The following is a 25,069-nucleotide window of genomic DNA, read 5'->3' as shown; positions in this document are numbered from 1 at the left end:
AGTTAACATGTTCAAGAAAAGTATAACAAGGTGTAACGGCTGGGGGTGTATCAACTGGTGTAGTTGGTCCCACAGCCGGCTCAACAGGATCAGCCTCGACAAAAGCTCATGTCAAATACAAAATAGAATTTTCAGATGCATTGCATTATAGTTGCATTAGTCAAAAATTGGCTAGTCCTATAATTAACTTGAGAAGAGCTACGTACCTTCAGAAAAACCATCCTCGGGATTCTCAGGGAGCTACTTACAAATCAGTAATAACTTTCTGTTTTTTCCTCAGGAGTAGGACACTACTTGGCATCAACATCTTACATTTTAATCAGAACAATTCTAGTTATTTATTTGCGTTCCAACGTGCACTTCAAATCATGCAGAATATAGCATTATTGCCTGACAGCACCATGCTCATCAACTCTTTGGAACCCGTTGGGGGTTGTTCAAATTTATGGCGACAGTTATACGGTTACATTCAGGGGATTTAAAGCCCAGAGGGGTGATTGAAAGTTGACCAAAAGATAACAGTGTTTACATCACACTAAGCACAATGTTATAAAGAGTTTATTAATTACTTACATTTCGCTAATAACTTTCTGATTCTTCCCTGGCGTGGAACACTCTACGTTAACAGCAGCCTGCATATGAATCTCCGTGCGGTGAGTCGGGCTCACCAGAAGACGTAAAATCATGAAAAATAGGATCAGGACTCATCTCTCTCTCCCCAGGCTCTCCTATATAGAGATGGAAAAGCATGAGTCAAAGTTCTGAATGATCAAGAGGTTGGTCTATAGGGTAGATGTTACCTCCATCACTGGCAGGATCGTCACTGGCTAAATCCCTATCAGATGCTCGCGAAACTGCACGCGGCTTGCGGGCTAATCTCTTCCGCCTAGCAGCAGGGACAATAATCGAAGGTCTCGCCTGGGGAGAAGGACGGAACTTTGAGGGGATTTCAGGTGCATAAACATGGTTGACAGTTGAAGAACAAACCCTAATTTCATTAATGAGAGAGTGAGAGCTAGAACTGACCGATTTATAATAAAGGCTGATGAAGCAGCACAGTAATGGAGGGAGCGCGTACTTTTTTCCCCCGCTTTCCTCCGTCGCTTCGCCTTAAATGCGATGGGAGCGGTCGCCGCCAAAGGAGGAACCCATTCAGCCAGTTTTCTCCTGTGAGAGAGATGAGGGTAATTTAGGTATGTTGGTCAAAATACACCCAATACATGTATATGAATGGGCTTTTAGGGCTGGGCCACAATTTTCACTATTTTATGGTGCTAAATGCTAAGGGAATTAATTGCTGGGTCTGGGCCACAACCGGATCTTTTTTTTGGGGCCTTGAAACATTTTTCCCTTTAAAATTACATAAAATATCATGACTTATCAAAACTTAAAATAACAAATATAGAATCTTGAAATTAACAAAAGCCCCCAAATAATTTTAAATTTGTAATTAACACCCTCAACATTCAAACTTTGTAGAAATAACTTCAAAAGTTTAAATTATAAAAAACACCCTAAATTTTTAAAATTTCAAAACATACAAATAATATAGATAAATTTAAAGGATTACCATTAGGCACTTAAAATTTTAAAACTTGTAAAAAAACCCTCAATGTTATAAAAATGTAAAAATTCACTCAAAAGTCAAAAATCACAAGAAAACCCCTAATTTTTTAAAACTTATAACCAGTGCACATTAAATCCAAAAATTATTAATAGAACGCTAAAAATATTAATTTTATAAAACATAACCTAAAGTTTTAGTAATTATAAAACACACCCTCAAATTTTTAGAGTTGCAAGAAATATCCTAACATTTAAAAACTTGTCACTAACACACGAAATGTGACGCCCCAAGGTTTACACAAGGCTGCAGTCCTAGGTGAAATCCGGATTGTCAAACCTATCAAGCACCAAACACCATGCTATGATATGTTTCACCATCATAATTGTTATCTCTCTAGTGAAAACAATAAATAGATGAAGGTACAGACAGGAAAAACTAGAAATAGAATAACACTGAATATACACAGAAGAAGCATAAGAAATATTAATAATGAGCCTAACTGAAATAAAATAGATATATCTCTGAGTCTGAATTAAATCTTAGATACAATAAGTCAAATAAACAAAGTCTCACAATAGCTCTCACTCTATGAAATAAAATACCAATCTAGAGTCTGAAAATAATTAACTATATATGGAGTTCTGCAATAACTATAAAATATAATAATAGCTAAACGGACAACTAAGGTGTCCCATTAACCTGCGACTCTCCATGCGCCGGACTCGCTACCTGAAAAAGGTGGAAAACAACGAGCGTCAAAGCGCTAGCGAGATCATCACTACCTCTCCCCAGGGAAAGGGGTAGGAGTATATAAGAAAATATAGTCAGTACATACATATATCAAATCATTCATATAGCTCTCTATGAATGAAAAATAAATAATCAAGGAAACATACTCCAATCTCCAACATAAAAAATAAATATCTCATCTCGAAGTACATCCGAGTAGCCTGCTCTAATATAAGAGGATGCCAACCAAAACAAAACGAAATATAACTGCTGTCCATAACGGGTATACTAAAATTTCAAAATAAATACCCTACTCACGGGTAATCTATCATGGAAGTAAAACTTATATCTGATCAAAAATCTATGTGTGCATCATCTTGTGCTATAACGATACTCTTGTAATGCTCTTACTTAATCGCTCTGCGACAATAGGTTTTATTATCTCCCTATTCCGGATACATGTAATAAAGATACTTTTATAATACTCTTACTCAATCGTTCTGCGGTAAATAGGTTTCATCTCCCTATTTCCGGATACGTATAGAATAACATTATTCATATGTGTTTATCAAATTAACTCATGTCAAAAGTGTGTCAATCTAACACAATCTAGCATACATGCACAAAATCTCGGTGTGCGTGACCACATCTGAAGTTCACCATCATTCTAGGTGTTTAACATTCATTAACATCGTAGTCTATCATCATAAGGTCAAGAGATTCGCTTGACAAACTAATTCCAACCCTTATAAACATGCACAACCAAAAACAAACTGGCGGTCGACCATGGCAGTTGATCGTGACGGGCTCCAGAGACTACCCAGGTCTCTGTCCTGCACGTGGTCGACCGTGACGGTCGACCGTGAACCCTGATTCCAGATTCTCAATTTTTTTGTGTATGTCGTGTTCACGTCGTGTTTTTGTGATTCAAGCATGATTAAATCTTCATGAAACTTGTATGCAAACATGTCATAGTAGATATGAACATCTGGAAACAACTCAACAATTATAAACATGATTCTATACATTAGATTTGTATTCAAAACCCTAAAAACATGCATAAAAGCTCAAAACAACGAATCAAACTTATTTCTTTAGATTAACCACATTTTAAAATCATTTTCAGGTCTTAAATACTTCTGTAAAAATCGTTCTCAACCTTTTTAGCATAGAAAGACCTAGTCTCTTTACATATAATACAAAAGAAGTTGACTTTATTCATAAACTAGTCATTTAGGCTCTACAAAACGTGTTTAAAACTCTTTAAAAACATTTTGAAAACTAGGAGGGGGATTAGCAGAGATGATACTCACCTGGGGTTGTAGGAAAACGTGTTAGAAGCAAGGTTGAAAAAGATCTCCACTCTAAAAGCTAAGAATCACCTGAAAATCTACTTGAAGGCCTTCAATCTTCTCCAAGAAATCAAACTAGGGTTTGGGGGGGTTTTGGTGGCTGTTAGGGTTCTAAGGAAAACTGAAAAAAAAAACGTGAAAAACTCATATATATCAGGAAAAATGAATATGGGTTTAGAAATCCAAAACCAACTCAAAACAGGAGAAAAACCATCTACAGGTATTGCGGTCGGCCGTGGCGGTCGGCCGGGCTGCGGTCGACCACGGCGGTCGACCGGACCGGATATTTCTAGTTTTCATATGTTTGGCCATTCGTGCATGTTTTAACTCTTTTCTCTCTCATGTATGAACTTGTTCATACTCAAAACACATGGTATTATACTCATATACCATTAAATAATATTTATCATACTAAATATCCACATATCATAACTAATCACATATTAATTATATTATTCATAAATTATCGGGGTTTTACACGAAACATAGAAATTATGATAATCAAACATAAAATTTAATTTTTTAAAATATTATCAAAATTTTAAAAATTGCAGAACACAACTGTAGGCTGTCTAAAGTTTACTGCAGATAGATGATCCCCGCAAAACACTACAATAAAAGTTACAATCTGATGACTTTCACAATAACATTAAGAGTTACAAATTAACGACTCTCACATTTCCAGGAGCCAAATGTAAGGATTACAAGCTAACGATCCTGGCAGAATAAAAAAAGATTATAATTAACGATCTCTTCAATGCTAAATATGGGGGTCCACCCTCACGTTCTAAACTCCAAACGGTCCACCCTCATGTTCCAAACCTCAAACGCGAGGGTCACCCCCACATTTCAAAAAGCCAAACGCGCATCTCACTTCAGAAAACGAACCTCGTGTTTAATTGTTTGAACGGTTCAAAACCATTTTCTGCATAATGAGGGTCATTAAACCCCCATTATGGAGAAATTTATGTCGTCAGTTACACCCCTAAAATTATATAAATATCTAAAAGTTCAGCTAGATGAGGGCTCTCGAATTAGAGGCATGAGAATTCTCTTTACATTGAATTCTAAAGATTGAGAGATCGGTGTTTTGGCTTAAAGGATTGATTTCCTTTGTTGAAATTAACTCTTTCTAAGAGTTCTTAACTCGGTCAAAATTCAAAACTTGCTTAGCAAGTTCTTCCTAACATAAAAATCAGAAGTGGAGACCAAAATTCCACGAAGCAAAATGCTCAGATCGTCAACGAGATACAAGACTCATACTCCCATCGCTACAAAGAAGAACCCAATATTAAACAAAGGAAAGGATCTCTGTTGATCTTTCTCTCTTTTGTAATGAGGAATCTGATAAAAGGATTGTAATAGCCTTTGTCTAAGTCAGTTAGAGAGGTCTTTACATTTTGAGAGATTGTAATTTCTTTGTCTAAGTCAGTTAGAGAGATTTTATAATTTTCAATTCTCATTATTTTCTTTAAATTTTCCCGCAAAAAAAAGATGACGACTCTGCTGGGGACTAGCTTTTTCACCAATGAAGAAGTGGTGGTGCAACCTGACACCAAGCTCGTCAGAATGACTATCGAAACTATTATTGTGGAGTTCAACCAAAGTATATATGAGGAACTCCTTTCTATCGGATCCCTTAGCCCTAAGGCTATGCGCAAGGTCCGCAAGATCTCTAAGGAGACTAATACTCCCCTTATTATGGACTCACCATGGGAGCGTCTCTCCTTGGGGTCGTATTGTTCATACAGTCCCCTCTCTGAAGGAGAAGACTTTAATTTAGCCAAACTTGCCAAGCGAGTTGAAAACCTTCCACCCGTACCTCAGCAAAAGGTATTGGGTCACAATAGACTCATTGTTGTGACTAACCTGATAAATAGATATGGTGACATTATTGCAAAAGCCTCAACTCAAGTGACGAAGAACGGTGCTCGCAGAAGGAGAAGATCCATATGACAAGCACAACTTAGAAAAGGCCGATCAACCAACCAATGCGAACTTCGTGTTTGTGAGCTTCAACGCGACCCTGAGGCTTCATGTTTCTACTTAAGAACACGAGCCTCATGTTTATGTTCCCAAGCATGAGCCTCGCAAAAGCCAGGCTGAACACGACCCTTAATGGCACGTTCCATAGCCAAAACGCGGACTTCAAGTCCGTGTTGAATGCGAACCTTAGCTTTGCGTTGCTCAGTCAAAATGTGAACCTTGCATTTAGAGGGACGTTGTACACGACACTCATGTCCCCACTCACAAACACAACCTTCACGTTCTTATTCCTCAACGTGACCCTCACATTTTAGTGTTAAAACATGATTCTCGTGTTATTAATACTAAATGCAATATGATCTGTCGTGTTCAAAAGGAACATCAGAGATTTAAGATCCATGTTCACCAGGAGCTAGCTAGTCCTATCTAACTGTAGACAAGGGGTTCCAATTCAAACCTTACGTTCAGTGAGTAGCTCTTCTCGGGTCTCTACAATAGATTTGAGAAACTTCATACCGAGAGAAAGATTGGTACAACAAGTCACTCGTTCATGCCAATATGAAGGACTGATTTCTGCGGTCCTCTTGGGATGTCAATGCTGCTCACATATGGCCAAACCGTTGGCATTTGACCGATTAACGAACATCGTTTTGCCAAGCTTCAAAGGACAAAGACTTTGGAGTTACTTCTAATATGATCAGTATCAGGAGATCATCAAGCTCTAGCTCCGATGAGTCAGAGACGGAACCGTCTCCTAGCTTGAAAGACCTCTTGAATAAGTCTAATGGAATTTATCAACACACTTAGACTCGGAAGGGGATCATACCCCCAAGTCAACTATTAAAAGTTAGCTAAAGGAATTGAGTCCGACGATAAACATTCAGCCATCGCAGAATCTTAATCATCTAGTTCTTTTGTAGAACATGAGAGCTCCACTTATATGGCGAGAAACCCTGATGATTTGGTGAAAAGTCTTGATGAGTAGAAAGTCATGCTCAAATCACAGTAGGATACCATCAATGAACTCCGGGTCTTTATGGCTCAAATTGTCGCGGACAGGGCCAAGTCCCAGAAAATAAATTCGTAACCTTGACACGAATCTTCTTGAAGAGCAGGATCATCTTCATCAAAGGGGAAGGAAAAAGTGATCGAGACTTCTGATCAAGAAGCTCACAACTTAGAATCTTCCTCTGAAGAAGGAAAATAGACCGAAAATGAGCAGAATCCTGTCTACTAAAATGGAAGAACTAGAAGCCTATCTTAATGTCATTGCTAATAGAAGTGAGCTCCAAGATGAGGGAGTTATTAGGTCCTATCCTGCCGAATGGGATACAGCCCCTTAACGTCCAATGTTCAAAGTCCCGACCCTGCAAATTTTTGATGGTACGGGATCACCGAACTGATATAACTATTATTTCAAGTTGCAGACTAGGAATGTGATAGTAAACGATATCGTACTGACTCGTTTGTTCATTGGCACCCTCAAGCGGTCGCCTTTGAATGGTTCATGAAGCTACCTACAAGATGTATCTAGAAGTGTGCGGATCTAGAAAGATTATTCCTGGCCAGATTCTTTGAAGATGATATAGAAGTGTCTATCCCTTCTCTCCTTGCCACTAAGCATAAGAAGGGAGAGCCCATCAAAACCTTCATCGAAAGGTTCTGAAGCATGGTTCTTCAATGTCTGATGGGTATGACACAGTCTACTATGGTAGAAACTTGTTGACACAACCTGCAGACCAATCTCCTAGCCCAAATAGGAGTTGCAGAGTGTCGTTCTTGGAAACAGCTAGTCTCTCAAAGTGAATAGGCTGAAGAAATTGAAGCTAGGATTAAAGCCGAAGAAGAAGGCAAGCAAAAGCATTCGGTGCAACGTGGCCAAGGCAATGCTTCCTGATCGAAGGGAAAAGATACCCTAGCCACTAAAGCTAATACTCGATCACCACCAGCTAAGCATGATAAGGCATCGGGTCAGCCAAGAGCACCTAAGTAGTACTCTTTCAAGGGGGGTCATGTGGTCACTCTATTCAAGCTACTTTAGAAGAACAATAAGTTAAAACTTCATGAAGTTAAGAAATCCGAAGAAGTGGGAAAAGTGGATGATCCTAACTGCTGCCTCTACCACAGAATGTTGGGGCATCCAACAAAGAGATGCTACATCTTTAAGGATATTTTACATGCTTTGATTGATGCCGAAGTGCTTAAGTTGAAGCCAGAGCAGAAGACCGTGACCACTAACATGATATCGGTTCAATTTAGAGATTTTCCACCTGCTATAGTTCCAATTGATGTTGTCCTTATCCCCAAGGGAGAGCTACATCTGACAAACACTGATCCCCATGGTTAGTAAAATAAAAGGTTGGTACCTATTACTACTCCGAAAGGGGAGACAATATAGGTCCATCCTGATTTACTTGATGACCAGCAGTGGACAAGTGTGTCAGGAAAGAAGAAGAGAAACAAGACTAAATCATCTAATATGACCAGCCCCTCTCTAAATGAAGATGATACACATTTGATCCCTCTTACTGACTCGGAAGAAGAGAGGACTGATTTTGCAGTCGAGCAAGAAGCGAATCATGGATCTGGCACTAGGTCAGGAAAGACATACCTAAAATGGTGCGATCAAGCTGCTCAAGAAGCAGAGAAGTAGGCTAAAGAGACTAGGGGTACAATTCCTAAGAAATCAGCTGATAAAGAGCAGCAAAAAGAGGTTCGGTATAACAAGAACCTTCTCTAACAAGAAGCTGGGGGATCAAGCACTCCATTCTATTTCAACATCCTAGCACAATTAGCCAACAATCCTGCCAGGATCACTCTTTATGAGCTTCTGAAGATGTTAAAGTCCACAGGGAGAGCATTGATCGAAGCTTTAACGGATACATATAGCTTTATCATACAAGTTCAATTAGTCCTAGAAGCTACAGAAGGACCTTCTTATGCACAATGCCTACAAGCTACAAAAAGTATACCCTACATATCATTCACACAAGAAGATATGCGAATCAAGCACAAGTATGATAGACCTTTGTACTATACTGGGTATATCGGGTCTTCTGAGATCAGTAGTGTCCAGGTTGACCCAGGATCCACGCTCAGTATTATGCCATACATGGTCATGCAATTTTTAGGGATTCCTCTACATCGGTTGAGCTCGACCCGGACTACTATCTTTGGCTTCAACGCTAATAGTACACGACCCATAGGTAAAACCAAACTAAAGTGCCAGATTAGAGATCTCAAGATGGAGGTGACTTGCTACATCATAGATGCAGACACGTCCTACAATCTATTGTTGGGACGGCTTAGATTCATATGAATTACATTGTTCCATCTACCCTCTATCAAGTGATGAATTATTTCAATGATGAGGGAGAGGTCAGATCCTTGATAGCTGAGAGGCAACCATTCAAGGGTGTGGAGAACTACCATACTGACTCAGTCTTCTAATTGGATTCCCAAGAACCTGAATAGCTGAAAGATGATCCTGACAGTGCCAATGAAGCGAACATCGGGCCCAAGCTCGAGGAAGAGTGTTTATGGGAGTTAGATTTAAACGTAATGAGCCAGAATGAGCTCAACAATAATAATGTATCTAGTGAGAGCGAGTGGTACATTAATAAAAATTTTAATTTAACTTACTTGTCTGATGTATCCTCTGAATGTGTGAAAATAGGGACCAATACAGATATAAATACTGCTCCATGGCATGCATTGTATGCCGAGGCCTTACTTAATATGTTGCTCAAATCATCCTTCGTTACATTCAACGAGATAGAAGACGCGCAGAAAGCCTTCTTCATAGTTCCAGCTAAGAAGAAAGGCCAAAAGCCAATCTACTTTTGGAAAGTCAACTCTGAGCTATCAAATCAAATAAGCTCAGAGGATGACATCGAATTCCCATAATTTCATCATTATGGGTCTAAGTCCCTCTATATGATAAGGAATATGGGTTATGATTTTAATAATAAGGAAGGTTTAAACTTCGAGAAAGGAAGACGAGCACCAATTCGATCTTTCACTCCAGAAGGAAAACCTCCTAATTATTATCATAAACCTGGGAGAGGGTTAGACTATGTTTCAACACCCCCCCCCCCCTTCTTTAGAAAATGAATCTGGTGAATGTCTATATCAAGACCATTCATTCGGAACATCATCATGGGACTCCGATGTTAGCATTGGTGTAGTCTTTAAAGGTATGTCTGTAAACATGACTTCAACTAGTCAGCTAAATGATGATAAAGAGGATGATGAAGAGTTGATTGAATCAATTAATGATCCTTGGATCAAACACCTTAACATTTTATGGGACATGTATTTCGAACAATGCGAGCCGCCTACAGAAGATATGGTGATCCAAATAAATATGGAGGATGAAATCAATCCCAAACCAATTTTCATAAGTGAGAGCTTATCACCATCCTAAAAAGAGGATATTATATCTCTCATCTGAGAATATATAGATGTCTTTACTTGGCACTGCAAAGATATGCCTAGCCTTGACCCAAAGGTAGTTATGCATCATCTCAATATCGATCTGGATGCGAAACCCGTTAAACAACAACAACATCAGTTTCGTCCAAAAATCATGGAAGCAATTGAATTGGAAGTCAAAAAGCTTATCGATTCAAGTTTCATCAGCAAGGAACAGTACCCTGACTGGGTGGCTAACATTATTCTTGTGTCTAAGAAAAATAGGAGGTCGGGATTGCATTGATTTTTATGACCTAAATGTTACATGTCTGAAAGATGAATTTTCTCTCCTAATAATAGATGTCATGATTGACAATACTAGTGGGTATGAAAGGATGTCTTTTACGGATGGATTCTCAGGGAATAACCAGATCAAAATATACCCTGAAGATGAAAAATACAAGACTTTCAGAATACCGTTGGGTGTGTATAATTATACAGTAATGCCCTTTGAACTAAAGAATACTGGTGCAACCTATTAGCGTACCATGAATATGATCTTCCATGAACATCTACGCAAGAAGATTGAGTGTTATGTGGATGATATTGTAGTAAAAAGCCAAAAGAAAGGTGATCATCTTTCAGATCTAAGGATGATGTTTGACATCATGCGAGCACATCAACTGAATATGAATCTAACTAAATCTTTCCTGGGGGTAGCCAGTGGTAAATTCCTCAAATTTATAGTCACGTCTAAGGGGATTTCTCGATTTGTCTCACCCCAAAAAAGGTTCGGGTCATCCAAGAAATGCAACCTCTAAAGAACATCAAAGAACTCAGAAGCTTACAAGGCAGATTGGCTTATATCCGAAGATTCATATCAAATCTCTCATGACGCTGCCAACCCTTCACCAAATTAATGAAGAAAGGAGTCTCATTCATTTGGGATGGAGACTGCTAAAAGGCTTTTGAGGAAATCAAGTGATACCTCACTCAGCCGCCCATTCTAGTGGCCCCAGTATTATGAAAACTATTCCTGTTATATGTGAGAGTCATGGACCATTCTCTTGGAGCTTTGTTAGCCCAGAACAATGATCACAATCAAGAACAGGCAATCTACTACCTCAGTAGAATCATGATCGTAGATGAACACCGATACAATCTGGTGGAAAAAGATTACCTTGCCTTAGTGTTCATCGTGCAGAAAATGCGGCACTACCTGGTCTGGTAATTAATCCATGTCATTTCCAAAGTAAACCCTTTGAGGGTGCTTATGACAAAAACCTTCTTTATTGAACTGCCACCTCACAAAATGAGTGATACTCTTATCATAATATACAATGCAATTCATGTCTCGAAAGGCTATTAAAGGCCAAGCCTTGGTAGATTTTTTAGCCGATCATCCGGTACCAAATCCTTCTAAATTATATGAAGATTTACCGGATGAGGTTGCAGAAGCTTGCATAACTTAAGAATTCACGCAAGTATGAAAATTGTTCTTTGACGATGCGTCTAGAGCAAGACCCGATGGAAGAATCACAGTTGGCGTGGGGGTAGTACTCGTATTCCCAACCGTTCATGTGATCCCAAGAGGATTATTCTTAATCGAGTCATGTACTAACAATGTGGCAGAGTATAACGCTTTGTTCATATAGTCTCAATGTGGTAGAGTATCAACTCTCTTCAATAGGATGATAAGTCCATATCAATCATAACCGCAAAAGTCGTGCTAAGTTAACATTATACCTCTGGAACCTTTAATTATTTTCGTTGTTTCAAGTTAAAAACGTAGCACAAAAACAGACATAGAAAAACAAAATATTATCACTTTTTATTCAAGGTACTAAAGAGTGATACAAACTTATCGTTTTGTTCTTATCAAAAGAACGATACATGATTAAGCTTCCGGACTCAATAGTCTAACAGATGCATGGTGAGATTTGATGTCCGAAATATTTTTCTCGTGCATTGCTCATGCCATTTCTACAACCCATCTTCTAAGTTCTTCTTCACTTGGTAGCACAGCAACAACCTCCTTCTTGATTTCATTGAGAATTCGTACCTCCTTGCAGTGTTGCTCAAAGACTTCTGCACTCCGAAAGGAAAGTCCTTTCACAACGGCTTCTTCTTAGGCAAGTTGGACTTCTCTCTGAGATAAGGCTTCTTACAGTTGATCGATGGCCTCTCTCGTCTGATTAATGAAGTCTTGAGAAGTCCGCATAGCAGCGACGGAAGTGGCCAACTCTGATTGTATCTGATCGTGCTACTCTTGCAAAGATGCAATGGGTGCTTCCTTGTTAGCTAAATTCTTCTGAACGACTTCCTGTTGATGAGCTATTTCAACTTGTATGTCAGCGAAGGCTTGTTCAGTCTATGCCTCAAGGTCAACACACTCAAGGTGGTGCAAAGCTTTCAGATCTGCCTCTAGGTGAGAGATGCCCTCTGTACATAGCTCAATGCATTGGACGTTACCCAAACACCTGATGTTGTTCATGTAGTTCATCAGGAAAGGTTTGAAAGCCTCAAAAGTACCTTGCTCGGCACTAACGATACTAATAGTTTGCTTCATCACACGTTCTAGCTGCTTAATGAATTCTTTGAGCACGTCTAGAATAACCACTGGACTCAAAGAGCTCGATCAAAGATTCATTGGCGATCTTGCTCGAGCTGGGCTTGAAGCAACTGCATCACGCATTTGCCCTAGAGAAACCGTTAGAGGAAGTGGTTGCTCTAGTGGAGGAGTTATTGTCGCTCTAATCTCTTCAACTGCCGGTGTTGGGGGTCTTGCATATGAAAATCAAAATAGAAGAAGAACTCATTAAACTTTAAAATGAACAATGGTTACCTACGGAAGAAATAGCGGCGAAGGCAGAACCTTTACCAGAAGTTACCGCCATTGGTTCATCAACACTAGCGTCGTCATCAAGAAAAGAAATTCTACATGAGCTTTCATCATCTTGTGCTGGAGAAGGTTGAGGCGAGCTTACGGCGATCATCGATATGGGAGTTAACCCTGTTGTTGGACTAGGCCTCATAGCTCCCATCATTGGCATTAGTGCTGAAAGACTCCTCTACCTCCTCCTCTATGTGCATAACAGGGGCAGATTTAAAAGCATCCTATAATAATTTAGCCCCCTCCTGAGCTTCAGAAGTTGGGGACTCGACCGATAATTTTCGATGAGTCTGCTTGCCAGGACGACTCGTGTCTCCTTTAGGAAGAACTCTCTTCCTTGCTGCCCTCTCTTCTCTGGTATATGCTGCTTCAGCTTCATCATCCTTGGTTGTTGCTTGTTTACATGATAAAAATTTGTCTATCCCCCTCAGGCAAGACATCTTGGAACCTCTCTTTGATTCATACATTTTTCTAATCTCCTTCAGACAACAAGTGTACATTTTATACTTGGGAATCCGAGATGCAGCAGATACCATGTATAAAAACCCAAACCAGTGTATGTGTTGGGCGTCTTGTGAGGCAATATGAATGCTGCTCTAGTGCAATCAGCCACCAAATAATACCAAGCACTGGCTCCTTCATATAGGTTGCCGATAAGTGCGAGCCGTGGGTTGGGATTCCCGATGTATAATTGGTCATACCCGAACTATTGGGAGAATTGAAAAGGCTGGTAAGGCTCAATAAAGCACTTCCTACCCTGCTAAAATACAAGGTAGCCTAGTCAGATATTAAGAAGCCAACGGAAGACGCCTTTGTTTAGAATGGTGAATGGATTGCGACCCTTCACGTCTTGATATACTTATCCATATGCATCTCCATCAAAATTGAGGAAGCAGTGAAAAACAAAATAATTGATGTCCATCACCAATATCTGCCAGACAAGCACTTGGTACTAGCCCACCCACTGGGCAACCTCAAGCCGTTGGATGAGAGGAGTTGAGGCGTCACTAGATGCGGGTGTTGTCATCAATGAAGGGAAGTGCAAGATGAACCATGACACCAAATTGGTGTTTGGAATTGGCATGCGTGGGTTAGGAGTTTTCAAAGTCTTCTTCCCATATAAGCTCGTCTCTTTGACTAGGAGGAATTCAGAAGCCAACTCTCGTAGGCCACTCTGCAGGCAACATATCATTGCCGAGAGAAGGTTTAGTGGTCTCCTGTGAGCTACAAGAATAACATGGTACTCCACTTCGGTTGCAATGGCATCTATTAGTTTAGTAGGCACCACACAGCACTTCAGCCACAACATGAGGAATCCAGCAAATAAGGCCATGTTGGAAATTCGGACCTGAGCCTGGTAGTGGAAACTATCAAACTCAGTGAACGGGGGAAAACATCCTCTTTGGCCTCATTCATGTAATGAGTAGTAGCAGCATCAATACAAGCTTGGATTTTGTCTGGTGTGCTCACAACAATAAGGGTCTTTTCGGCATCTTTCTATTAAATTTTGGAAAAGATAATCAGCTCAAGACCCTTGCTTAACACCGCCCCCTCGCATCCCGGTCAACTAAGCGCATATATAGAAGCGACACATTACTTCCCAATAGGTCTCATAAATTCCTGAACTGGCCATTTTTAAGATGATGAGTTCTTTAGTTCCTGGGATGAACTCCTCATATGGCAATTCCCCAAATGGCAACCCCAAGACTTTAAACATTTTATGCAGAGCGAAGCCCAGCTCCCCGACCGGTGTGAAGAAGGTGCACATCTCGGGATTGTAGTGTTTCAACATGGCGAAGAGATTATAATGACTTTGTACAATCCCGTATCAAGTTGCTAACACCGGGTTCCCAAGACCAGACTTGTCAATTGGCTCTTTTAGCTCTTCTATGACAAAATTGACCATACGGGACCACCATACCCCCTCAGTGGAATGCACATATTCCAGAGCTCTGAAGTCTTGTGCGAGGAACTCGCCCTTCACCGCTATAATTTTTCTGACGGATGTTCGCCATATTTGCAGCGTCACTAGCTGGATACTCCTTTTTGACCAAGCTGGGTTTTAAAGCCATCAACTGCCGACTGTAACTGATTAGACGAACACCTTGATGGGTGAGGGATCCAATAGCTACTCTACTTTGTTCTCTAATAAGATCCTATTTTATAGATCTCAAAATGGAAGCACACTGGAAGTAGGAAATCAGGTACATCCGCTCCATGTTTGGTAGGAAGAAAAAACGGTCGCCTATCTTCCGTAGCCATTTGTAATTCCCGTCATACATGAGCTCCATATCAATGTTGATAGAATTCCAAATAAGAAGGCTAGATACTTTAAGGCCTTTCCGTCTACGGTCTACAGCTTAGCATCTGTTACGATGGCCTGAGATTCGTTGAACTCGCCTGAGTAATGTTTTCCGCATGCTCTTTGTCTTAGTCTTGGAAAACAGGGAGTTCCTTGTGTAGACCAAATATGACGGTATTATCCATACCCCCCTCATGCCCGAAATGGTGATGGAAGGAGAGAGGCTCGTTGGAATAACGCACTGCACAGAGGAAGACAACAGTTAGAATCTAAAAATAAGCAGATGATTTAAAGAGTCTAAAAGACTTAATAAAAAACGTGAAGGTCACCTCCGCATTTCAATAGCAAAACGTGAGGGTCACCCCCGCGTTTCAAAGGAAAAACGCGACCCTCGCATTTCATACGACGATCGTCGTTTGAAACGCGAGCTTCACATTGAAGAAGAACTTGTTGAACAAGTTTTTAAAGCCCCGCTAATTAGCGAAGCATCAGCGACAAAGCCTCCGGTGGCCTCAGCCGACGACATAGTTGAAGTTGCTTCGCTGACTTTCTTAGATCTGGAAGTTCTCTTAGGAGGTGCCATAGACTTTGTTGATGAGCGAAAAACCCAAAGGTCGAGGATTTAAATCGCTAGAAAATTATCGAAGTTCTCATTGATGAAAGAGTCGGCTTGACTATAATTTGACCCTTTGGGTCTATTTATAAATAGCTGAGCAGTTATGATTAGCGTGGGATTCTAGGCAAAACTCCCGCCCAAATGCGATCTTCACGTTCGCTAAAGTCGGTTCGACTTCAAAATCAAAACACGAGGGTCACCCCCGCGTTTCAAAAATAGAACATGTGGGTCACCCGCGTGTTCCAAAAGCAAAACATGTGGGTTACCTCGTGTTTCCAAAGCTAAACGTGAGAGTCACCCCCGCGTTCCAAAGGTCAAATGCGACCCTCACATCTGCAAAACCAGAACTCTTGTCTTGCGTGTTAAAACTCTTCAACCAAATTCATAATGCTTTCGGGACAGATCTAGTGAGCGATGTCACTGTTCCAAGATCAAACAGAATCGAGATCCAAAGTAATTTTTGAAATTAGTTCGAGTGAACCATGAACTTTCAAAAAACTTTAGAGGGGGTTTTGTAGGCTGTCTAAAAATTACTGTATATAGCTGATCCCCATAAAACACTGATAATAAAAATTATAATCTAGCAACTTTCACAATAACATTCGAGAGTTACAAATTGACGACTCTCACATTTCTAAGAGCCAAATGTAAGGATTACAAGCTGACCATCCTTGTATAATAAAAAAAGAGATTATAATTAACGATCTCTTCAAGGCAAAATGCGGGGGTCCACTCTTTCATTCTAAACTCCAAACATGGTGGACTACCCTCGTGTTCCAAACCTCAAACGCGAGGGTCGCCCCCGTATTTCACAAAGCCAAACGCGCAGCCCACTCCAAAACGCGAACCTCACGTTTAATCATTTGAACAATTTAAAACCGTTTTCCGCATAAAGAGGGCCATTAAGCCCCCATTATTGAGAGATTTATGGTGTCGGTTATACCCCTAAAATTCTATAAATAACTAAAATTTTAGCTAGATGAGGGCTCTCGAATTAGAGGCTTGGAAATTCTCTTTATCTTGAATTCTAATGATCGAGAGATCAGCTTTTTGGCTTAAAGGATCGATTTCCTTTGCTAAAATTAACTCTTTCTAAGAGTTCTTAACTCGGTAAGAATTTAAAACATGCTTAACAAGTTCTTCCCGACATAAAACTCAGAAGTGAAGACTAAAGTTTCACGAAGCAAAGTGCTCGGATCGTCAACGGAATATAAGACTCAAGCTCTCATTGTCATAAAGAAGAACTCAGTGTTAAATAAAGGGAAGGATCTCTATTGATCTTTCTCTCTTTTGTAATCGGGAATCCGATAAAAGGATTGTAATAGCATTTGTCTAAGTCAGTTAGAGAGGCCTTTACATTTTGAGAGATTGTAATTTCTTTGTCTAAGTCAGTTAGAGAGATTTTATAATTTTCAATTCTCATTATTTCCTTTAAATTTTTCCTACAAACAACAACCTTAAATTTTCAAAATCACAAAAAAGGCTGAAATTGCTAAACTTGGCAAAGAAAAGAGTAATTATTTGATGTTCAGATTTTAAGATCTTTAAATGTGAAGGTAGCATACATCATTACTAAAAATCTTAATAAAGATCACTAAACATAAAATTCACCTTATATCCGTCTTAAATTTGTAGAGGAGATATGCGGCCATTGTAAATTACGTTAATAATATCTATCAATCCAAAGATATAACTTTCTAAAAGAAAAAGAGAATGATAAGTAAACCAAGTGAACATCCATATAACATAATAAAAAATATTACATTTTAACGCTAATGTGCAGTCAGAAGAAGCTACATTGACAAAAGCACCTCCATCAAGGCTCTTTACAAAGGCAACACAAATTCAAATTACTGATATATACATTCATCACAAGATTTGAAAGGAGTATGATTGTTAGCCTTGTTAGGTTTCATGTTTATGAGCCTATTCCCTAATCTTATTTTGATAATCATAAACAATTCCTAATAACGTGTGTTGAGTGTTTGTATTTATTTTGTTACGTAATCTACACAAATATCGATGATGGTAGATGGATGGACTAGAACTTTCACGATCATATCCATTGGAGGATGGAAGGAAATATCGGTGTGAAGCTATGCATTCAAGTCAATATCCAAGTTCAAGCTTCATCCGCAAGTTTACCAAGACAAGCATATTGGAGATCAATTCCAGCTTGGTGCTTTCAATTGGTGCTTTCATATTGAAGATCTATCAAGCTTGGATAAATTAGTTTAGGGTTTATACTTTGTGTGTTAATATCTTAAGCTCGATATTATACACACAAAACTTAATGGTTTATTGTTTTATCCACAAAGATTTTGCGAACAAATAGATATATAATATTTATTTGTTTTCTATGTGGATAAGTTGTTTTGGTTTAGCTATATAGATATGAAGCAATATATATATCTTCATTTTCACATTTATGTGTTTTATATTCTATTAAATTTGTAAAATATTATGTTTATAAATTAAAGACTTATTTATACTATTTTCATATCTTGTATAAGTATATAAATTCATTCTAAAGTGTTTCAAAGTTTTGTTTAAGTCATTCTGACAAAATCAAGTTTTTAACATGTTCATACTTATGTGATTTTGCAAAATGATAAGATTTCACAAATATAAAGTGCTATTTGAAAACCAGTTTTTGTAACATGTTCATTTTCATGTTTACAAGCATTCCTCAAAGTTTTATATTTTTCTGAATTTATTTGCTATTTTTAAAAAAGATTTGAATTTTATTTTTACTATTTAATTCAGGCTAAAAACATGTTATCAGTCGACTGATGGTTTTATCAATCGACTGATGAAACTACCTATAATCATCAAAAGTTTATGTTTCTTATTTGGTTAACTGACCAGTCGACTAATGAGATCATCAGTCGACTGACCATGCTCATCAGTCGACCGATGAGCTGTTAGTTACCTGTAACGGCCAGCTCATCAGTTGATTGGTCCAACCCGTCTGTCGACTGATGGTCTGTAACGGCTAATTTTCCTGTTTTTATTTTTTTTTGTCCTTTTGTTGGGTTTCACTTGGATTTTGGGCTTTGTTTCTTCATCTTAGATATACCCCCTACTATTTCACTTCTGACCTAACAAAAAGATAGTTTAAAAATAAGTTTTAAGGGTGGTTTAAGTTTCTTTAAGTGTTTGTTTATAAAATTGGTTTTGTGAAGATTGTTTCACAAGAAGAGGAGGTCATCTTTTGTTTGAGCTTTCCATTTCACATCTCCATCTCTCTTGTTCTAGAGAAGTTTTCTCAACTCATTTATCTAGCTTTTTTATATTTACATTGTCATATTTATATTTGGTAGACTTTAATTTTGTTTGATTTTATTTTATCATTGCTTGCATACACAACCATTGAGCTTAATATTCTCACATATTGTATCATTTGGGGTTGTGGTGAGTGTAACCTTGAGAGTGAGCCTAAATTGTGTTCTCATCTATTATAGAGAACAAATCTTGTAATTGAGCATTATTATGAGATTCACTTTGTAATACACATTTACACCGAGAGGAGTGTGTGGTGAGGACGTAGTCGATACCACGATGAGTGACGTCGGTAGTAAAGCCTAGAGAGAGGTAGTAAAGCCGAGCACTTGAGGGAGGCGATTCGTGAGGACCGAAACTTGAGGTTGTAGTTTGTGTATGTACATTATGAGTGACTTGTAGAGTTTTTGATGAGCTAAAAAACCGAATGTGTAGAGAAGTTCCTGCTTTCAAACCGGGTGTGTCGATAGTGGAGATCTCCTCGAGGTGAGGAGCGGAGACGTATATCAAGGGTTGACCGAACTCTGTGAACATATCTTGTGTTTGAGTTTGCTTTGCGTATATTTTTTGTACTTGTTTTTTTACATTCTTGCTCATACCTCACTCACATATCTCTTACAGAATTATTTAATCAAGAAAGTTTTTAATTAGTATAAAATCGGGATTAGATTAGCATTGATCCTATTCACCCCCATCTAGGATTTTTCAATTGATATCAAAGCTTGATACTCTTTGATTTAAGATTTAACTGCCTTGAGTTAAAGATCTCTTATTCTTATTTTTTTTTGGTGCTTATCTAGTTTTGATTTTATTTGTTTCTTGCTTGCACATATCATGGACATGCACAATGCACTAGTCTTGGTTATGCTATTAACATTGCTCCTAGAATTAGTAATTTTCCCTATGAATAATGGTGTGCTAGATTTAACTTTTTGCTAGATCTACAAATAACGATATATGAGAAATTATTGAATGCGCTTATATTGTACCCACTACGGAGAAATCCAAGTGGAGTGATAATGATATTAGATTGTTTGCTATGAATAAGTCTTTGTTTGAATTTCTTACTGATGCATTTGGCTTATCTTTTGCTAGCAAACTTGATTCTTTTGATAGTGCTTATATGTTTTGAAAATTTATAGAAACACATCAAGGTGACTTGGAGGCAATCCGACAAGATTTGGAGGATTCGGCTTCAAGTTCAAAAGGAGTTTCATCTTCATGCACACAACCACTAGGCAATAGCCCTAGTGAGGCATGCGAGCCTAATAACGATGATTATTTTACTTATGACGAGCTCGCACATGAATATGAAAAATTATTGCATAACCATAATAAATTAAAATATAATTTTAAAGATCTAAAAAGCAAGCATGTTTAATTAAAATCCGATCATGAGTCCCTTGTATCAAAGTTTGATTTTATTATAAATAAAAATGTTAATCTTAAAGAATGCAATAAAAAATTAAGATTGGATATCGCATGTTTGATTTATGATAAGAATAATGTCATGTTAGAAGTAGAGGCTAATAAAAATAAATTAGATACTCTTGTTTGTTCTACTTCTTGTGACAATGTACATATTTCAAATGATGAGTTGAATCAAATAAAGAAACGGATATTATCCTTAGATTCAATATTAAATACATGCATTGTCAACAATGAAAAACTTATAGACGTGTGTGTAAAGTCCCACAAAATTGTTTCCAAGAAACCTATTCATTATGCACACATGTATAACAAAGTTTACAAGTGTACCATTTGCGACCGAAAAAACCATACTGCTAAATTTTATTATGATGCACCAAAATCCACTATGCCTAAAAATATTGATCATTGTGCATCCCATTAGAAAATAATCAAAATTTATATTTCTAGAATTTTGTGTTGAACATCGAAAATAAATACAATTTCTTTGTAAAGTAAGACGAGAAGACAAAAAATGAACTGAGCCCATGAAAAAATAACAGTACAAAAAATCCACTTCTAGTCTGATGTCACAATCGATGTAGAAAATGAAAACACTACTCTAGATTTATACAAGAAAAAGATAATGGTGGAGAACGATTGATCTTGACTTAATAAAAATAAAATAAAAAGAATAAAAAATCTATTTTCTAAATATTATAGAGAATAGTTTATTTTTTGGGTAAAATTATGAATATTTAGAAGGAATTTTGTTAGATCTGTTTCATGTCAGTTCAATTATCAACATGAAAATTTAAATTTAATGTAGTCCATTCAAACAAGCGCAAAAAAATAAATAATCACACCGTTAAAGCTTAGAGATATAGGTGACCAAAAACTATTAAAGTAAAACTGAAAAATAAATTTTAATAAAAAAATAAATTAAAAATAATTAATCATGATATTTTACCACGTATACTGTGCTTTAAACTAGTATAAAAAAACCCAGAGCACTAGGGGTGAGCACGGTTCGGTTCAAACCGAAAAAACCGACCGAACCGACCCGAACCGACCCGAAAAAAACGGTTTTATGGGTAAGACGGTTCGGGTCGGGTTGACAATTTTTCAAACCGACCCGACCCGAACCAACCGAATATATTCCCTTGCCTCAAACCCTACCCGTTTACCCAAAGACAAAGCAAGTCCGTTACTAAAAAATTACAACGTCAGAGCCTAGTGTTTAATCCAAAAGGACAAGTTACTTTACTTAAAAACAATATACATACATGAGCCAGAATAATAAATTGAAGTGAAGTTAAAAAATAAATACATGCTGGCATAGGGTAATAAGAATATATAAAAGATAAATTGAAGTGAAGTTATACTTGATGAAGTTAGAACCGAACAAACCGAACCGAACCGCACCGAACCGATTTGCAATGGTTCGGTTCGGTTTTGAATTGTAGGTGGTTTGGTTCGGTTGTTCAAATTTTGATAAAAACCGACCCGAATCGAACCGTGCTCACCCCTACAGAGCACAGAACCAGGGCTACCGCGTCAGTGCATACATCTGTCAACACACATACCAAAAGAACATAATGCGCAGCGCATGTGACATCGCAATTATTAAATCCCTTCCCTGCAGAAGCATGAGCACATAAAGTTAGAAAAGAATATTTTACAAACAACCTCTAAGCTGGCATCCTAAAAATTCATTCAATTTTAATAAACAAATAAATACAACAGACAACTGAGAAACCCCAAGCCAAAAGCCAAGGGGACCAGAAGAGAAAGAACATCGTGCTTGTGCGTAAAGTTTCAAAACTTTTATTCAGCGCAGCGCAGCGCAGGCGCGGAGCCAGAGAGGGATGTCTCCCCCCCTTCACGTGATCCACCTACTCTATCGAGTCAGGAAACGCTACTCTTTTTAGTAAGATTTCTCGCGCTTTTAATTCCCATTAATTCACTGCCACAATTAACCCCGTCGGGGTGATTCGTCAAACATTAGCATCGTCAACAGCAGAAAGTAAAACATACACCAATGAAATGAAGCTACAACTAAGCGAAACACAAGGAGGAGGGGGATAACAAATCCCCAAAAAAACCCAACAACAACCCGACCCGCTGACGGTAAAAACCAACCAGCCCTCAATTCGTCCCGGTGGGTTTCCTGCAGAGGATCATGTGCATGGGGCTGAAAATCCCCTTGTCCCCTCCGTTGGCGAGATGGATCGCGGTCTCGTACAACATCTCGTGGACCTCCACGACTCCTTTGGGCGCGATCCTCAGGAAGGTCATGACGTTGACGAGCACGTGGTTCCTCCAGTAAGCGATCTTCCCCATCTTCAGCCTCGTCCACCACGGCCCGGCCGGGGGCTTCGCCAGGTCCTCCTCCTCCAAGACCTCGAACCCCACCTTCTTCGCGACGGCCGCGATGCTCGTCGTGGGCCCTGAGGGCCCGGGCAGGAGCGTCCCCCCTCTCGATCCCCTGATCGTCTCCAGCTGCTCCGGCTCCTGGCCCTGTACAGCTCCGTCGTCACCCACTGCGTAGGACACGTACAGCCCTCCGGGCTTCAGGACCCTGAAGACTTCGCCGTTAGACGTCCTCCAGCTGAGGGGCGTGGCACGTCGCCTCGATCGAGTACGCGCCGTCGAAGCTCGAGTCGGCGAACGGCACTCTGAGGAAGTTGCGCGCAGACGACCTCGCACGTGAGTCGAGCCCCGCCTTCTTGTTGTGGCGGCGGCGTCTCGGGCCCACCTGGTACTCGTTGATCGTGATGCCGACGACATTCGATCCGGACCTGGCCGCGATGGCCCGCATCGGCCCGCCGACGCCGCACCCGACGTCGAGGATCTTCTGGCCCGGCCGAGGCCGCGATGAGATCCACAACCGCTCCTCGTGGATCCGGGTCTCCTCGCGGTGGGATTTTGCCGGGGAGAGAGGGGAGAAGTGGACAGGACTGGCCCCCACCCCACTCGTAGATGCGTCGTGACGAGGTGTGTAGAGGTGTCGACGAAGTCGGGGACATTTCCTCCGCGAGTCGAGGCCGTTTGCGCTTGGGCGGCGGAAAAACGACGCAGTACTTGTTGCTAGTTGTCCTGGACCTTGTCGTTGGTGATGGACCCCATCTTCAGTCGACGGCGCGCTGGCCTTTGACCTGGGGAGGCCGCATGACGCGCATCAGAACCAGTATGAGGAGCGCTCCGGCGCCCACTACCCGGCGGTCGCACAGGAGAAGCGCCCGCATGCCATTTACCGTTGGGGTTGGAGATTTCAGACGAAGGAGGGAGGAGGGGGTTTGGGGGCGAGAGAGAGCGAGGGAGGGAGGGCAGGGCCTTGAGGAAGGGTTTAGACGAATTTATTTATTAGAGGGGCGGATGCGGTAGGATGTTACGCAGGAGGTTTTTATCGAGGGGTTAACTGAGTCAACGAGACCGAGGAGTCAAGGTGCGTGGGTGTAGGATAAGGAAGAGAGATCTCGGAGGCGAGGACACCGCTCTGCTGTTGGTAGAATCTCCTTTCGTGCTCGCGAGGCGTTCCAGATCTTTTCGCGTGGGGGAGACTCGGAGCCACGGTGGGGGGCCCACTGGGGAAAGTATTTTGATTTTTTTTTTGAAAGTAGCACGTGTGAGGTCACGCGAGCTTGATTTCTGTGCCGGCTGATGCTTCTCGTTCTCACTTTTTCACGGTGTTGTTCCGATACGCTCTATGTTTATGTGTGGTCCGTGTGGAGGAGGTGACCGGCTGTGACCGGGTACCGTTTCTAGAAGGGTTATCAACATGTAAATGGAAATCGCATTTGCTTGATTTGCGGTCCTAAATTAATGGGTGCTTAAATTCAAAAAAAAAAAAAATTCCAGATTAAACTTTTTTTTTTTCTTTTTTGCCCTTATATCCCAATGTGTTTATAGATGATTCTTCGTCAGATATCGTGAGTATAATCCTAATGTGATAAAGAGCAATTGCCGCTTAGCTTGTGATTTACTTTTTTTGGTGAGATTACAACTGCAAAATGAATTCTATATCCCATTCCTTTGAGGTTAGCTGCATGAGTAAAATTCTTGGGGGCTGATAAGACTTGAGGTGGGTGGACTTTTTACTCCCTTTGGTCCACAACTTGGCTTCGATACTAATAATTGGAATTAATTTGGTCGGTTTGGAGGTTAAGTAGGATATAAAACAAGTTGTTATTCTTTCTTTTTATTTGAAATTATACTCATAAATGAATTCTAATACCTCTAGATCAATCATAATTTTACGACTGATTGTCGATGATTCTCCACAACTATTGCTAATTTCTCTGTCCATATTTTCCCCCGGAGTCCATAGTTTAAAAATCCAGCATTTGATTTTTATTTTAATTATCTATTTAAGTTCAGTTGTGAAAATTATCTATGTTTCAAATGATATCCATCACATGTTTACCGACAAAATGGAAATTCTATATCCAAAAAATTAAATTCAACATTTACATACTTTAGTTTGAGGAAATTATTTATCGTTCTATATTTATCTCGCAGA

At 39.6% G+C, this 25,069-nt stretch overlaps 1 protein-coding gene across 1 annotated transcript; it reads right to left on the bottom strand.

Annotated features, from left to right (window-relative positions):
* Window positions 22,472-24,856, bottom strand: LOC109838936 (24-methylenesterol C-methyltransferase 2-like). The gene is given in 4 exon segments (XM_020407372.1): window positions 22,472-23,145; window positions 23,147-23,509; window positions 23,512-23,637; window positions 24,785-24,856. Coding segments are annotated over 4 exon segments (1,011 nt in total). The 3' UTR covers window positions 22,472-22,695.

Source organism: Asparagus officinalis, chromosome 4, assembly GCF_001876935.1.
Source record: "Asparagus officinalis chromosome 4, Aspof.V1, whole genome shotgun sequence".
In the NCBI taxonomy this organism is placed as follows: Eukaryota; Viridiplantae; Streptophyta; class Magnoliopsida; order Asparagales; family Asparagaceae; genus Asparagus; species Asparagus officinalis.
Note: the sequence above shows the minus strand (reverse complement) of the source record. Positions and strands in the feature narration are given on the sequence as shown.